The sequence below is a fragment of the Trichoderma camerunense genome, assembly GCF_050948025.1.
Source record: "Trichoderma camerunense strain CBS 138272 chromosome Unknown V8C40scaffold_17, whole genome shotgun sequence".
Classification (NCBI taxonomy): Eukaryota; Fungi; Ascomycota; class Sordariomycetes; order Hypocreales; family Hypocreaceae; genus Trichoderma; species Trichoderma camerunense.
Window position 1 is genome coordinate 905,564 of NW_028145353.1, and position 14,854 is coordinate 920,417.

General features: G+C 47.8%; 4 protein-coding genes across 4 annotated transcripts; 1 reads left to right on the top strand and 3 right to left on the bottom strand.

Annotated features, from left to right (window-relative positions):
* Positions 1-12: 12 nt before the first annotated feature.
* On the top strand, positions 13-1,146 carry V8C40DRAFT_281878 (NAD dependent epimerase/dehydratase; the record flags this gene model as incomplete). The annotated part of the gene is made up of 2 exons (XM_083221700.1): positions 13-403; positions 479-1,146. The coding sequence occupies 2 exons, from the start codon at positions 13-15 to the stop codon at positions 1,144-1,146; spliced, it is 1,059 nt and encodes a 352-aa protein (XP_083070001.1).
* Positions 1,147-1,944: 798 nt separating this feature from the next.
* Positions 1,945-3,020, bottom strand: V8C40DRAFT_276963 (NADH:flavin oxidoreductase; the record flags this gene model as incomplete). Its single annotated transcript, XM_083220910.1, has 2 exons — positions 1,945-2,532; positions 2,571-3,020. The coding sequence occupies 2 exons, from the start codon at positions 3,018-3,020 to the stop codon at positions 1,945-1,947; spliced, it is 1,038 nt and encodes a 345-aa protein (XP_083070002.1).
* A 1,004-nt stretch (positions 3,021-4,024) lies between these two features.
* On the bottom strand, positions 4,025-5,796 carry V8C40DRAFT_276964 (cytochrome P450; the record flags this gene model as incomplete). Its single annotated transcript, XM_083220911.1, has 3 exons — positions 4,025-5,024; positions 5,098-5,597; positions 5,650-5,796. The coding sequence occupies 3 exons, from the start codon at positions 5,794-5,796 to the stop codon at positions 4,025-4,027; spliced, it is 1,647 nt and encodes a 548-aa protein (XP_083070003.1).
* A 195-nt stretch (positions 5,797-5,991) lies between these two features.
* On the bottom strand, positions 5,992-13,719 carry V8C40DRAFT_281881 (type I polyketide synthase; the record flags this gene model as incomplete). The annotated part of the gene is made up of 6 exons (XM_083221701.1): positions 5,992-7,316; positions 7,390-7,561; positions 7,669-8,009; positions 8,129-13,043; positions 13,113-13,276; positions 13,345-13,719. 6 exons carry the CDS (start codon positions 13,717-13,719, stop codon positions 6,150-6,152), a joined length of 7,134 nt encoding a protein of 2,377 aa, XP_083070004.1. The 3' UTR covers positions 5,992-6,149.
* Between the last annotated feature and the right edge of the window lie 1,135 nt (positions 13,720-14,854).

Consider the following 14,854-nt stretch of genomic DNA (forward strand, 5'->3'; position numbering starts at 1 on the left):
GGCCGATTTATCATGCCAACTATGTCCATCTCCCTTGTCACTGGCGGCACAGGCTACATTGGTCTCTATGTTGTGAAGGAGCTTCTCGAGCATGGCCATATAGTGCACACAACAGTACGCAGTCTAAAGAACAAGCACAAGTGCAAGCCTTTGCTCGACCTACAGGTCGCTCATCCAGGCAAACTGCGCCTATTTGAAGCAGACCTGCTTGTCCAAGGCTCCTTCAAAGAAGCAATGCATGATTGCGATACTGTCTACCATATTGCGTCGCCGTTCATTTTGCCGCAACAGACCAAAGATGGAATGAAGGAAATTGTTGAGCCAGCCCTGAAGGGAACTCAGAATGTCCTTGACGAAGTAAATGAGACACAGTCTGTTCGTCGCGTTGTTCTCACATCTTCCCGTACGTTCCTCAATCGCAAATATCCTGGCATATTCCTTGAGCTCTTCGGACATCAATATTAATTACACACCGCAGTGGTGTCGATGTATTGCGACAGTTCCGAAGTTTATGCCCTTCCTAAGCACACACTGACTGAATCCGTTTGGAACATAACGGCCTCACCAACATACAATCCCTATGGCTACTCCAAAGCTGAGTCGGAGCGACTGGCCTGGCGCGTCACCAACGCCCAGTCAGAAGTCCGCTGGGATCTCGTCGCCACCTGCCCAGGTCTCGTGCTCGGCCCTCCACTATCTAGCGCCTCTGACTCTGGATCTTTGCGCATGCTCGAGCACATGTATGAAGGCTCCGACCGGTACGGCATCCCAAACTACTCATACGCGATTGTGGACGTACGTGACTTAGCAGTCGCACACGTTGCGGCGGGCGAGAAGGCTGAGGCGAATGGGAGGTACATTGTATCTCATGCAAGGTCCACTAGCATGCTTGCTATGGCCGAGCTAGTGCGCCCATTCCACAAGCAGGCGAGGGTATTACCGACGAGGGCGATGCCCAAGTTGCTTGTTTATTTGGCAGCACCGTTCCTAAATGTGTCCAAGCGGTGGGCGGATGGAAACCTAGGGATTGACTTTGATTTGGACAATAAGAGGAGTAAAGAAGAGTTGCACGTTGTGTATCGGCCGTTGGAGCATACATTCAGAGACCATTACCTATCTTACCTTGCTCGGCAGGATGTGAACTGAAGTTTTATTACAAGCTCAAGGCCCGCTGAGGCGTTCATAGGGGTAAGCATAGCTGCTGTATTGATCGCCGTCAGTTAGTTCAACCAAGCTCTTCCTCTTTGATCAAGTTTTTCCTGTTTGATCAAGTTCATCTACTTCAATGACACTTCCAGTAAGCTGGGGAATGCGCGTATGATGTTGATATTGTCTTACAGTGAAGCGAGAAGGTATATATACCTGGATTAAGTATAATTCAACTTACATAGGAAACTACCTATTGCACAGCGAGCTAACCAAGTAGTTGCTGAGCTCCCTATTTTCTTACTACTAGAAAGTTGGCGTAGCTGTCGCAACTCGTAGGTTTGACGTTTCTATAAGCAAAATTTACTTGGATGACGCGTGCTGCATTACGAAAACCTCACGCTAGGACGGTTAACTAATACAATGTAAGTGCTTATATATTCTTACAAGTCACGCCGCGAGACATAACTTGATCACAATGTTATCGTAGATATACCAATAGTTTAGAATTCACTGAATGGAAGGTTAAACTCTATGACAATTAGTTGCAACCTAAGGTAGCTTGTTTAACTTGACCATTTATATAAGAGATAGAAACAGGGCTTGAAGAACAAAGTAATACATACTTATACTACAAAAGTAGCAGACTTAGCGCACCAACAAGAACAAAGAAAGCCAGCGATATAAACTTAAAATAGTCAGGAAGTAACAGCTACTAAATCTATCTGGTATTCAATTTGTGAGGCTTTGATGTTACCTATCGCTATCGAAGGAGCGCACTACGCTTGAATTCGGTACTTATGTACTAGTTGTTGTGTATAATATATCTAAAGTAGGATAATCATCATAGCCCTTAGAGCCTGCACTCCAATAAGTTGAGATATCTCCATGATTAAGTGGTGCTTCATCAGCTATGCGCTTGGGAAGATCGGGATTCGCCAATGCTAGCTGCCCAAAAGCTACTGCATCTGTGTCCCCCTGTAGAACAGCTCTCTTTGCTGTGTCAGGGCTAAACTCTTCGTTGGAAATATAAGTGCCAGAAAAAAGAGGACGAAGGTGTGCGCCTATGTACGGTTGCTTATTCGGTGATTCACGCACTATAACAAAGGCGATCTGCCTAGGGCTGAGCTCGCGCATGAGGTAGGAAAATATACCGATGGGGTTGCTATCGCCATGCCAGCCAGGTGACGGCCGTGGAGAAAGCTGTATGCCGACCCTATCAGCGCCCCAGACGGAGACTACAGCATCAACAGCTCCTAGTAATAGTTTGGCACGATTCTCAATAGTCCCACCATATTCATCGACACGAGAATTGGTGCTGTCGGTCAAGAATTGATCCAATATGTAGCCATTCGCCCATGAAGCTCCACACCGTCGAATCCCGCACTCTGGGCATTTTCAGCAGCTTTTCGAAACTGCTCAACTATCTCAGGTACCTCCCAAATATCAAGCGCACGAGGAACTGGGTATGGCTCAGTTGGCATCATATTAATCACATCCCCGGGGGCAGCGATGGCGCTTGGCCCTATAGGTTTCGATTCGTTAAGATGATATGGATAAGACAGGCGGCCGACGTGCCATAGTTGCGCAATGATTCTCCCACCAGCCTCATGGACACTGGTGGTGATCTCGCGCCAGGCTTTGGTCTGCTCCATGGTCCATATTTCTGAAACTCGAGGATAACCAACAGCCATAGGGCTTACTGTAATCCCCTCAGTTATTACGAGGCCGAAAGACGCACGTCGAACGTAGTAGTCAAGCATCATTTTGTTTGGTATAGCATTCGGAGCGCCGTTGCGGGTCATAGGGCTCATAATAATACGGTTGGGGCAATTCAAAGCTCCAATACGGATGGGTTCGAGTAGCGATGGCATCTTGACTTAATGTACGTATAATACAGAAGTAGTCCTCTAAAAGGGGATTCTTTATTGCGGAAACGTAATAATAGTTGAAGGGTCCCATTCTATTAAACAGTAGCTGTGTATATATATATATTTACGAGCAATGAGTTTGTGCTCATTCAGTAATGGGCGAGTGTGCTAAGAGACCTCGGCTGAATTATCGGCCGAATTGAAATACTGGACTATATTGTCTGAAGAAAAGGTAAACAGATAAAGCTGTTATTCCCGTTGTTTCATGGGCGGAAGTACATAATAAGCCAGCGAAGACTTGCCTATTTCGCCAGCAAGCCCACGAAATTCATTACCAATTATGATATATTGATTGCAACGTATACATATACACTAATTCTTTTTGGCCTGCTTCTCAAAAGGGAAATGTAAGAAGTGTGGCGAGTTGATATATATATAACCCGATTTCCACGAACTTCGCAAATTGAAAACTCAGCAGCTATAGAGTAACAGCTTCACATGCATTGTGGTTCTCAATCCAACCTCCTATAATGTCGTCCAATCAAAAATCGTTTGTAAAGTCATTTCTTTCCGAAAAATTGCTTGTCACTGGAGCGGGAGACAAGCTCGGAATGAAGAATATCAAAGAATTGTTCAATCAAGGTGCAACTAACGTTATCGCCACTAATATATGTTTATTCCCTAAGAAATCCCTTTTATATTAACTTATAGAAGCTTAGCTTATTATAAATATACTTTTTATACCTAGGGGTATACTTAATAAGCTGTCCCTTGATTTATAAAGTACTATAGTTTAAATAGGAATTTATTATAGTATAAATAGGAAAACCTATTTTTATCAGTTTAAATAAGTTTTCATAACTAATGCCTTAAGCTAAGAGTTCAGCTTCATTAGGCAGTATAATATTACCTCAGGTTTCAGGTTTCCATTGTATCATTCCAACAAATACTACTAACACCTATAAACTTTATTGCTTACTTCCTATACTACCAAGACATGGCCAAGCTCAACTAAGTACCCTCTTCTTAACTATCACAGGCATACCGCCTTTGGGATGCGCAGTTAACTCACCAGAGATATGAGCCTGGTACATTAGAGCCCCAAAAAACCTTTCCCCCGTAGGAGCATACATGGGCACGATGTCCAGCTCCCGCAGCGTCAACGCGAGGATTAGCTTAAGCTCCGTTATCGCCAACTCCTGCCCAATGCATGACCTTGGTCCCAGCTCAAAGGGACGCCATGTGTTCTTCCTCAGCTGCGCCGGCTCGCCGTCCTTGGTGAGCCACCGTTCTGGGTTGAATGTGTCTGGGTCAGCCCAGTAGGTTGCGTCACGCTGCATGGCATAGCTGCAGCTGAACATCATTAAGTTGTCCGTTGGGTACTGGCGGCCGGTTTCTGGGTTCGTCAAGAAGTAGTCCGGTGACCCGGCTCGAACGGAGCCGACGGGAGGATACATGCGGAGCGTCTCTCTAACGACTGCCAGCGTGAGCGGTAGCTGGTTCAGCAAGGCCGGCGTCTTGGAGATCATATCGGCAGCTTGGGATAGGTCGGCTCCAAAGACGGCATCATGTTCCGCGCGGACCTTGGCCATAATCTCAGGGTTTTCGTGTAAGCTGTAGTAGGCGAAAGAAAGAGTCGAGGCAGTCGTGTCGTGCCCGGCAAAGAGGAACATCTTGATGTGCTCAATCGTTGCATCGACGAACTCGGGATCAATGACGTCGCCCATCGAGGTCTGCCCGTTTTCTTTGACATAAGTGCGAATGGCGAGGTTGACGATGGTCTTTGGGCCCTCGATGTGCCCCGAGTTCTTGTACTGCTCTTCAATAAGCGATCGTAGCTCTCGTCGCATGATGCCGTTGTTACGCCACATGCTTAGCTGGCGTAGCGGGTGTATCATCTTTCCCCACTGCCTCGGGGCCCATTCAGGGATCAACCAAGCAATGTTCTCCTTGAGGGCTTTGAAAAGAGGGTTATCTGGTGTAGTTTGGATCCCGAGACTTTTTCCGCTGCGATTCAGTCAGCAGGCTGGATCGGGGATCATGATCTTCATGGCCATTCCAAGCCAGCGGCCCAACTTACAGAACGGCACGGCCGATGATGTCGCATGTAGCTTTCATGCCCTGCGTCTCCAAGGCGACCACCTCCCCCGTCGTTGCAATGCCTTCCAGGTATCGCTTGAACACAAGTACCTCCTCAACGAAACCCGGCACGAGAGACATGATGTTCTGTGTAGAAAACCCTGGGTTGAAGACGGAGCGCCACCGCTTCCATTGTGCACCGTCGGTTGTAACAAGGTCCTTGTTCTTAGTTAGCGGATAGAATTCCCATCTAACCTGCTCGTGCTTCAGTTGTGAGTTTTCCTGGCAGAACTGGGCCATCATATCTGGGTGAAAGACGGCAAGCATTTGATACGAGATGGGCCAAAGGTCTATGTAGAGCACCCCATCCTTTGCCAGCTCAGGATGATCCCTGGCCAGTACTAGGGGCGATACTTGGCCGTTCAGGTCCGCGGGGTGCTTGGCCATGGCCATGCCAACAGATATAAGATGACCGAAGATAAAGGAATGAGGGAGTACATCCTTTCGAGATTATCAGCATAACCTAGGTATGAGGTATAGTGTCAATACCTACCAATCCATGCTTGGCAACAAGTCTCCTGAACTGCATTCTCTTTTGATAAAGAATAAAGAAGCCGCGAGCAAATATAGCAAGCGCAATCACGCCAACAGCTCGTAGAACGCGCAAAGCGGCTCCGGCGGAGAGCTCAAACAGCGCCATTATAATAGTGAAGTAAAACACAATCAGTAGTAGTAGCGTAACACACTAACGGAGTGGTACAACCCGACTCTTATAGTTGCTTCGAAGGATCACAAGGAGAAAACGGCTCGGATTAATAAAACTCCGACAAACTAATCAAATGGTATCTTGAATAGAATTTCGTATACATGGCGGATTGCTTAGTTTGACATTCAGGTCACTACTGCCCAAAAAAACCTTTCGAAGATACAATGGTCTGCGCCTGAGCCATATTAGTAGCAGACGGCACTTTTAAACCTATGAAATCCGTGTGACTGTTAGTCAGTAACGTAGCCTGCCGGAGCTTAGCTTAGACTCTGAGAAGGATACTCCAATCATGCAATAGCAAGGCTGCCTATCGCCTTGATGCAAAGAGACGTGAGGGACTCGGCATCTACGATATCACGTGTCGCCAAATGAGCCCCAAACTGCAGCTGAAACCAGTTTCTGATTTCCACCGCCAGCAGCGAGTCGACACCATAAACACCAAATGGTCGATCGACTTCCAGGTCTTTGATTTGTAGAATCTTGACTATGTGCTCCTTGGCCACGTTCAACAAGGCGGACAGCTTGGCTTTGATGTCGTACGTCGTGGATTCGAGCATTGTCTTGACAATGCCAACCATGGAGCGGCCTTGCCTGCCGCTCTCTGTGTCCTTTTCCGCTTCGTGGGCTTGGAACAAGGCTGCGAAGCGTGCGTCGAGTAATAGATCAGACTCGGCATCCTGAGGTATCTTGATCCCTGTGATAAGTTGTCCAGAGGTGCTGAGGACAGGGACGCTGGGTATAGTTGCTGCTGGATCCTGCTCCTGCCGTAGGACAGAAAAACCGAGTATTTGGCTGAGGAGGCTCTCCCGGATTGGCGTCCATGACATGGCGAACCACCGCTCCAGGCCCTGATGCTCATGAACGTATCCCGCATCTTCAACAAGCCCGAGATCCACTGTGCACGCACGCTTGCCCAACCGTAACCGATAGCCTGCCAGGGCGTCTTGGAAGGTATTGCCAGCCGAATAGTTGGCCTGGCCTTTGTGGCTGCACACCCCCGACAGAGCCGCCGAAAACATGGTGAAGAAGTCGAGCTCGAGGCCCATGGACTCGGACACGGAGTGCAAGTTCCACGATCCCTCCACTTTGCACGCCAGAACCTCGTGGTACTCTTCCGCCGTCATCTTGGCAAACGGCCGGTCGCGCAGGACCATGGAGGCCTGCACAACACCCGCAATTGGTCTCTGGGCATCGCGGTAGACCCTCTGCACGTCTTCAAATCGTGTTACGTCTCCTTGGAAGAGGTCGACATGGCAGCCCACAGCTCGGATGTCCTTGATGGCTCTCGCTGACTTCTGGTCGTCGTAGTTGCTCCTGCAAAGAACAGCCAGGAACTTGGCGCCGTGTTTGGCCAAGTAAATGGCCAAAGGGGCGCAGATGCCTTTTAAGCCTCCAACAAGAAGATAGCACGCGTCATCTCGAAGTTTCATGGACCTCTTCATCTCGGAGCCAGTCTATTGGTTGGTTAGCTTCTAAGTTTCAACTTTCAAGCGACGCAGCATTGTAATACAGGGGGAATGAACTCACAGGTACGAGAACGTCTTTTCCAGGAGTTTCCGAAAGGATTATTTTTTCTATCCCGTTCTGAGAAACTTGGCTCCGAAATGCGGCCACTGCATCCGCATACGAGTAGCATTTCGATTGAGGTTGTAACTTCAAGTCGCCCGACAGGAGTTGTTGGAAGAGCTTCGTAAGTAGGCTAAATGTATTTCTGGATGTTAGCAACGCTGCCGCCGCCGCCACCGCCAAGAAAAAAATCAAGTTGCTTTGAGCAATTATCATCTGTCAATATAGGGTAAGACGAACCTTTGCTGCTCCTGTGCAGATAAGCTTCTACAAGACGGATCAAACACCTTGTATGAAACACCCTTGCTGAAGGGTTCTATTGACAAAGGCCCCTGCTGCGCCAATGTCTTCTTGCTCCGAATGTCAAGCAAGATGCCGTCATCAGCGACAAGTGCCCACGATTCGTCAAAGGAATCACCATCCAGACAGTTGAGAACAATGTCAACTCCTCTCCCCTTGGTAATCCTCCTTATTTGAAAGGCAAACTCTAGACTGTGTGAAGAGAAAATGTGGCCGTCTGTCATTCCAAGTGTATCACGTAGGAACTGTCTCTGCTGGTCTGTCTCCACCGTTGCAAAGACCTGTGATGAAACTGTCAGCTGACTATCATTGACATATGTGAAAAGAATACACCAGGGCAAGTACATAAAAGCAAGTTGATCATTCAACTGACATCTTTTGAAATTGAGTTCTTACTTACCACAGCACCCTTTACGAGACTCAACTGAACCGCTACTAAGCCGAAACTAGTCTCAGCCGAGTGAATCAGTATGCGTTGGCCTCTCTGAAGATTTGCCAACGAAAATATACAAGAGAAAGCCGACATGTACGCTGTAGGAAACGACACGGCTCTTTCGAAACTCAGATCCTCTGGTATGGCGTACACAGATGACACTGGTACCCGGACTCTGTTGGCCAAGCACCCTATGGCCAATACTAGCACACGCTGGCCGACAGTAAGGCAATCGACGTCGGGGGCTACTTTTGTTACAATACCGGCTGCTTCTTTTGCAATAGGAACACCACGATCCTTACCCTCTTCTTCTATGGTGGTGAGCCGGTCGTCCTCAGTGTTGAGTCCAGCGGCGTATAGCTCCACTTCTACCCAGTCACTTGTCATTAGAGGAAATGGGGACTCATCCGATGTCTCGACGAAGCGTAGTGTCTCCAAATTCCCGGGCTCTTCAGCCATCATCTCTAGTCTGGCCTTGCTCGCATGAAGCCACTTCTTCGTGGAAATGATCGTACTAGGTTTATCATGGCCCATCCTGTTCAACGCTTCGTCTGGCAAGATTCTGCTCACGTAGATGAGGCCACAACGCTCCACAAACTCGGATTCCATTTGCTGTTTCGGCTTTTGTTGCTCCATTTTCGCTAAACACGTGGCGATTGACGCTGCGTTTTGGGATATCGCGGACGGTGACTCAACATCCAAGACCATGAGCGTCAGCAAAGGCTCTTCTGCTCTTAATGACCGAAAAAAGCCAGTGGATATAGCAGCTCTTGGATTAGTAACATCAAGTTGACCGCCTGAACTTATCCACAAGATGTTGCACTGCGTCTCAATCAAGTGCTGGAGAATTTGCAATTGTCTTTGGGTCAACCTGTCCATTACTACAGTGGAGAGCTCGTCCATTATGAGGACGTTCGTACAGGAGCTGATATCTTTTAATACATCTGTCGATTCTTGAACAGACCAGCCGTATTCCTGTAAACCATTTCTTGTCTCTAGCACTACAGCTGAAGTTTCTTCGAGCAAGCTGACGCAAATAATTGGGCGTGGAGAAGTACCATTTGCACCATGTACTGTTGTTGCCAAAGCTGGTGTTTCCAGATGAAAAACATGATTATGGGGGAGGAGTTCGACAGAAATGATGTTCCTAAATCCAGAGGATTGAAGCTGAGGCTTGTGATTCTCAGGTCGCTCACCTGGGCTCGTATCGACCAGTAAAAGTATTCCATGGTCAGCAAGCGATTTCCTGGTTGTTTGAAGCACAGACTGAAGAACAACATCATCAGTCTTTTCAGAAGAAAATTTAAGAATGACTAGGTCGTAGCTCTCCTCCAGAGTATTTGCTTCCATTCCAGATGAGTTGAGCAAGGAGAACTTCGTAACCGCACTCTTACCCGAGTGCATTTCTTCAGCTTTTGCCAGACCGTCAAGGCTTGAGCAGATAAGATGATATCCTACATGCAAGGCCCTCATGGGGTTCGAAGTCTCCAGCCACAAACTGCTTGTGTCTTGGTAATTCATGTTAAGCTCCGCGACTTTCAGAAAGGGGCTCTTGTGTACCATCAAGTCAAGCACAACTTGAACTTTTGAGAATGGAGTTTCATCTTCTGGGAGTGTTGACAAGTATCTCTTCAAAAGTTCCGGAGAACTTTGAAGGATATTAAAGTCGGGTTTATGAGACACAAAAGAGTATTGATGAGTCGCAGGCTTTGGAGGCTGATAGCTGAGATAGATGAAACGACAGCCCGTCATTTCAGCAACGGGTGACCCGTCACGAGTATCATACACCGATGAAGAGGCTTGAGGGGTTATATCTTCCTCTATTGGAGCTGTCGAGTTTGCTATGGCGATTACTTCCACAGGCATATCACTTCGCACCATGATTGCAAGATGGTCAATTTCTGCGGCAGCCGGAACCCACCTCATGGCATCTCGTTCTCCCCGACACAAAGAGGGTATCGCAGCTTTGAAAAGGCAAGCGTCGAGACACGCGGGATGGATTGCGTAGTTAGACTGTCCGTGATTTGACGCTGGGGCCACCAAGGATACAGTAGATCTGCACTGACTCTGTCCTACTGTCGACTCGACAGCCAACAGCTTCTGAAGCTGGGGACCGATATCTAACCCGGCATCTGATAATGCTTTGTACCATTGCTGTCCGGGTACCTCATGTTGGAGAGGCTTACCTGCATCCCCGTCGGCAGAGTTCATGAGCTGCTGATTTGTTCCAATTCCAGCCTGGATCTGTCCAGAACAGTGCTTCCTCCATTGATCTTTATGGAGGGATCTGACTGTGAAGTCGTACCATGACGGGCTTCTCGATATGGGTGTTAGTGAGACCATTATTTGGATCCCATTGCTATGATCAACGACAAGCTGCTGAGAAAATCGGACGTGTTTGAGCCGATAACAAAAGCACTTAGGGAGGGCAGTCGTCCACTCCGTCATGCACATGGTTTGGTAATACGCCTCCATGGCCATTGACAGATAGCATGCTTCTCCCATGACAACATTTTGTCCGATTTTGTAATCCTGCAGCCAGGATAATTCATCTAGCTTCAAGATCCTATTAAACGTCGGAGCGACCCAGGGAGTCCCTAGCACTTTGGACCCCAACAAGTCATGCGTAGCAAATTTTCGAAATCGCCAGTCTTTGCTAGCTGTCGACTCATGCCAATAGCTTTTTTCATGGCTCCATGAATAGTTTGGAAGGTCAACAATGAAGGATGGCGCTCCAAAGGCTGGATGTTGGTTGACCTTGGCCAGGTTGATTGACCCACCAGCAAGGAACAGCCGACCTGCCATTTCGAACAGAGGCGACAACGGCTCCGTATCCCTTTTAAGGGTAGATGAGTATTGGAAGAAGGGAATTTCGTCTTGCAGCGACTTTCTAATCTGAGATATTGGCCCAGATAGTGCGCCGCTTGGCCCAAGCTCAATGATGAAGTCTACGGCTCGGTCGCCCTGCAACATATGCGTAGCGGCCTGGCAAAACTGGACGGAAGAAGTCATGTTAGTCGTCCAGTACGTGGCATCCACGTCTCGATCCAACAAGGAACCTGTAGTTGAAGAGAACATCTCGATGAGATTGGTTCCTTGCATTGGTTGGATTGGAGGCTGCTGCTCTTGCAGCATCTCCAAATACCGCTGCCCAATCTTGTCCATGTACTTTGAGTGATATGCCATATCCACGTGCAGCAGTCGTGCAAACTTGTTGTCTGCCTTGAGACGTTGTTGGACCCTTTCGAGAGCTGCTACAGTGCCAGAGAGGGTCAAACTTTCAGGAGAGTTGAAGCAGGCAACTTGGACCAAATCATCCTTGGGATCAATGTAGTCTTTGATCATGTCACTGTTCACGCCGACCGCCAACATGCCAACCTTAATTGCTGAATGAGCATCTTTGGCGGCTTGACCCCTAAGGTATGCGACTTTTATGGCGTCTTCTGGAGTAAGGAGACCGGATGCAACAGCCGCCGCTATTTCTCCAGAGGAGTGGCCGATGACGCTAACAGGCTTGACTCCCCAGTCTGACAGAATATCTAATAGGACGAGCTGTAGGGTCGTTACGAGCGGCTGTGAAAACTCTGGACGCCGCATTGTTTCGGACGTGCGCGGTTCAGTGAGCTCAGTCAAGAGTGACCACTCTGGTGCAAAGGGTGCTGACATAGACTGCAGCACAGCATCCATCTTCTTGACAAGATTTACCGCAGAGGGAAACGCTGTCAGAAGAGCCGAACCCATTTGGGACCACTGAGCGCCCTGCCCCGTGAAGACGAAACTTATACGAGGCTTCTGGGACCTGACTTTTCCATAGATAGCGGAAGTGATGGGGAAGTCTAACGATTGAGTTGGGACAAAGGCTCGATAGAAGAGACCACTCCTTCGTTCCGAGAGTGTATACGCGAGGTCGTTCAGGGATATGTTGACACGGGGATTAACCGCATGCGCTGAAATTGCATGGATATTCCGTTTCAGAGCATCCTCTGTGCTAGCTGAGAAGGCTAGAACCACTGGTCTTCTGGCATAGTCATCAAACAGATCATCCAAGTCAGAAAACCCCTTGTTGTAGGAAGTTGTGTGAGGCGATGAGTTTGGGGCCTCCAAAACGGCATGTGCGTTTGAACCTCCGAAGCCGAACGAGTTGACGCTGGAACGAAGCTTGGAGCCACTAGGCCACGGGATGGTCTTTCTCATGGCTCGCACACGCAAACTTTCGAAATCGATTCTCGGGTTAGGGTCAACAAAGAGTGGGTTACCGGGTATAAGCTTCTTTTCCATGGCGAGTGCCACCTTTATCAAGCCGGAGAGCCCAGCCGCTGCTTCCGAGTGCCCAACATTACCTTTAATAGAACCGATTAAAAGGGGTCTGGCTTCTGGTCGGGAAGTGGCAAACACTGAAGCTACGCCGTTGACTTCAATGGGATCACCCACAAGTGTACCTGTTCCATGGCACTCAAAGTAGGTTGTTTGATCAAAATCGGAGATGCCGGCATTGGCATACGCCGCGCGTATCACGGCGGCTTGTGCAGCAGCGCTTGGAGTTGTGATTCCAGGTGTGTGGCCAGACGCATTTGTGGCGGTTCCGCGGATTATGGCACGAATGGGGTCACCATCCCGAAGCGCATCATCCAGCCGCTTTATATATAGCGCATTGACACCTTCTGCCTTGACGTAGCCGTCGGCTTTGGCGTCAAAAGTGTGGCATCTAGCGGTTGCTGATTGAGCTCCTCTCATGAGACCAACCTCCTCGTTGAACTCGGGATTGAACCATAGATTTGACCCAGCGACAATCATTCCCTCCAAGGACTTGTTTGTGCTCAGGTAAAGGCAAGCAACATCTAAACTGACCAAGCTCGCCGAGCAGGCCGTGTCAACCTTCATTCTGCATCCATTGTATACGTTAGCTAACGCTCATAGGAACCCGAAAAACCCATTTCCTTGGCTTACTTACGTTGGGCCATATATGTTCAGAAAATGGGCTATACGGTTACTCAGAAACGAGCCATGTATTCCAGCAACGGCGGAATCAGATCGATTCTCGGGGTCGCGCCCCATGAGGACCTCATAATCTAAGTACCGCAAGACGAGAGGAGGAATTAGAATGCCTGTTACGGCCTTTTTGTAGAGACAGATTTGATCAGTTGCTGCTCACCAGAACCACTTGCTCCTACAATACAACCGACATTGGTACCCCTTATTCTCTCCATCGGTATACCGGCATTTTCAAGACACTCATAGAGAACCTCCAAGAGCTGCCGCTGTTGCGGGTCCATGCTCATGCTTTCAGCTCTGCTTATATTAAAGAACTGAGCATCAAACCGATCTAGCTCAATATCTTCAAGAAACATGCCTCCAGGACTTTTCATTGTATGAGGGCTTCCGGTGCCATTGTAGTGACCGCTGAGGTTGAACCTTGATTGTGGTGGAGTTACTTTAGCAATGCCTCCTCGCTCTAGCATTTCCCACAGTGACTGAAGCGAGTTGGAGTGGCCGGGTAGTCGACAGGCCATGCCAACCACCGCAATAGGCGCTTGCGAGGGCTTTGTGTCAACAGCCATTGTTCCTTCAAGTTTAATACCTGGAATGCTGTGATCCTTTATGCTATGACAACGTCTTTGATGCTCAACCAAGACTTTGAGCCCTCTAACCGCTGATTCACAGAGAAAATATTCAAGGAAAAAAATAAAAATAAACACAAAAGGTCTACTTCTAACCACCAATAATTAATGAACAGGGACAATATATATACGGCAAAACTGCTGCGGATATCATTGCAACTATAGAGTAGTTGCTTCACTTTTTATGCCCCGGCATTTGAATACCTCGCTTTGAATCTTTCTGATAAATTTGGTATTCTTTACAAAGATATTCAATATTTATATATGCTTATTTAAATAGACTAACAACGGTTATACCCCCCAGGTCTCGAATCTCATATACTATCTAGAAGCACTAACACGGGTATCAAGATCCTTGCATGTGTCGAGCGGTGTACACTGGTCAAGCACTGGCTTTAGGCAACGGCACCAAGGGGGTATTAGAAAAACCGAGACTCGACAGATAATCAGCTCACAAATTCAGATGCCACGTATACAAAGTGGTGACATCCTTGCTTTGTAGTGCTGCGTGTATTGCTCAGGTGTATGCACGTATTCATTTTGCGGTCTCTATTTTTCTGATACCAACTTGGGCACTCTCAATGCGCCCTATGTAAGTATATCTAATGCATGTAAGCACGTACAAGTACTATCTCTCCCCCTTGACCAGAGATCCGCCCTATTTAATGCATACTAGTTCTATCAATACATCCTAGTTCCATTAGGAAAGGTAGAATTTCCGATCTTCTAATATGTACTAGTTTTATTAATGTATCCTAGTTCTATTAGGATAGGTAAAATTCCCGAGCTTCTAAATATTTAGAATCTGGTAGGCTGTTATTTCTTTTTCCTTCCCTAAGTGCGGGGAGGGCGAAATACGTTGCGAATGGAAAAATCAACCCCCACGTCCAATCCTCGCTGTCTATGTCTTTTCTTCATTTCATTGTTACTTGGCAGCGCCTCCCTACCTTCGGGTATTACTCCCTGGTAAATCCGAAACGGCTGTTATATAGGAGAGATGTGACAAGCTGAGCTCCTATAGGGTTAGTATAGAAGGAATTCCTAAGGGACAAAACCTTATGCTAGGTTTATGTTA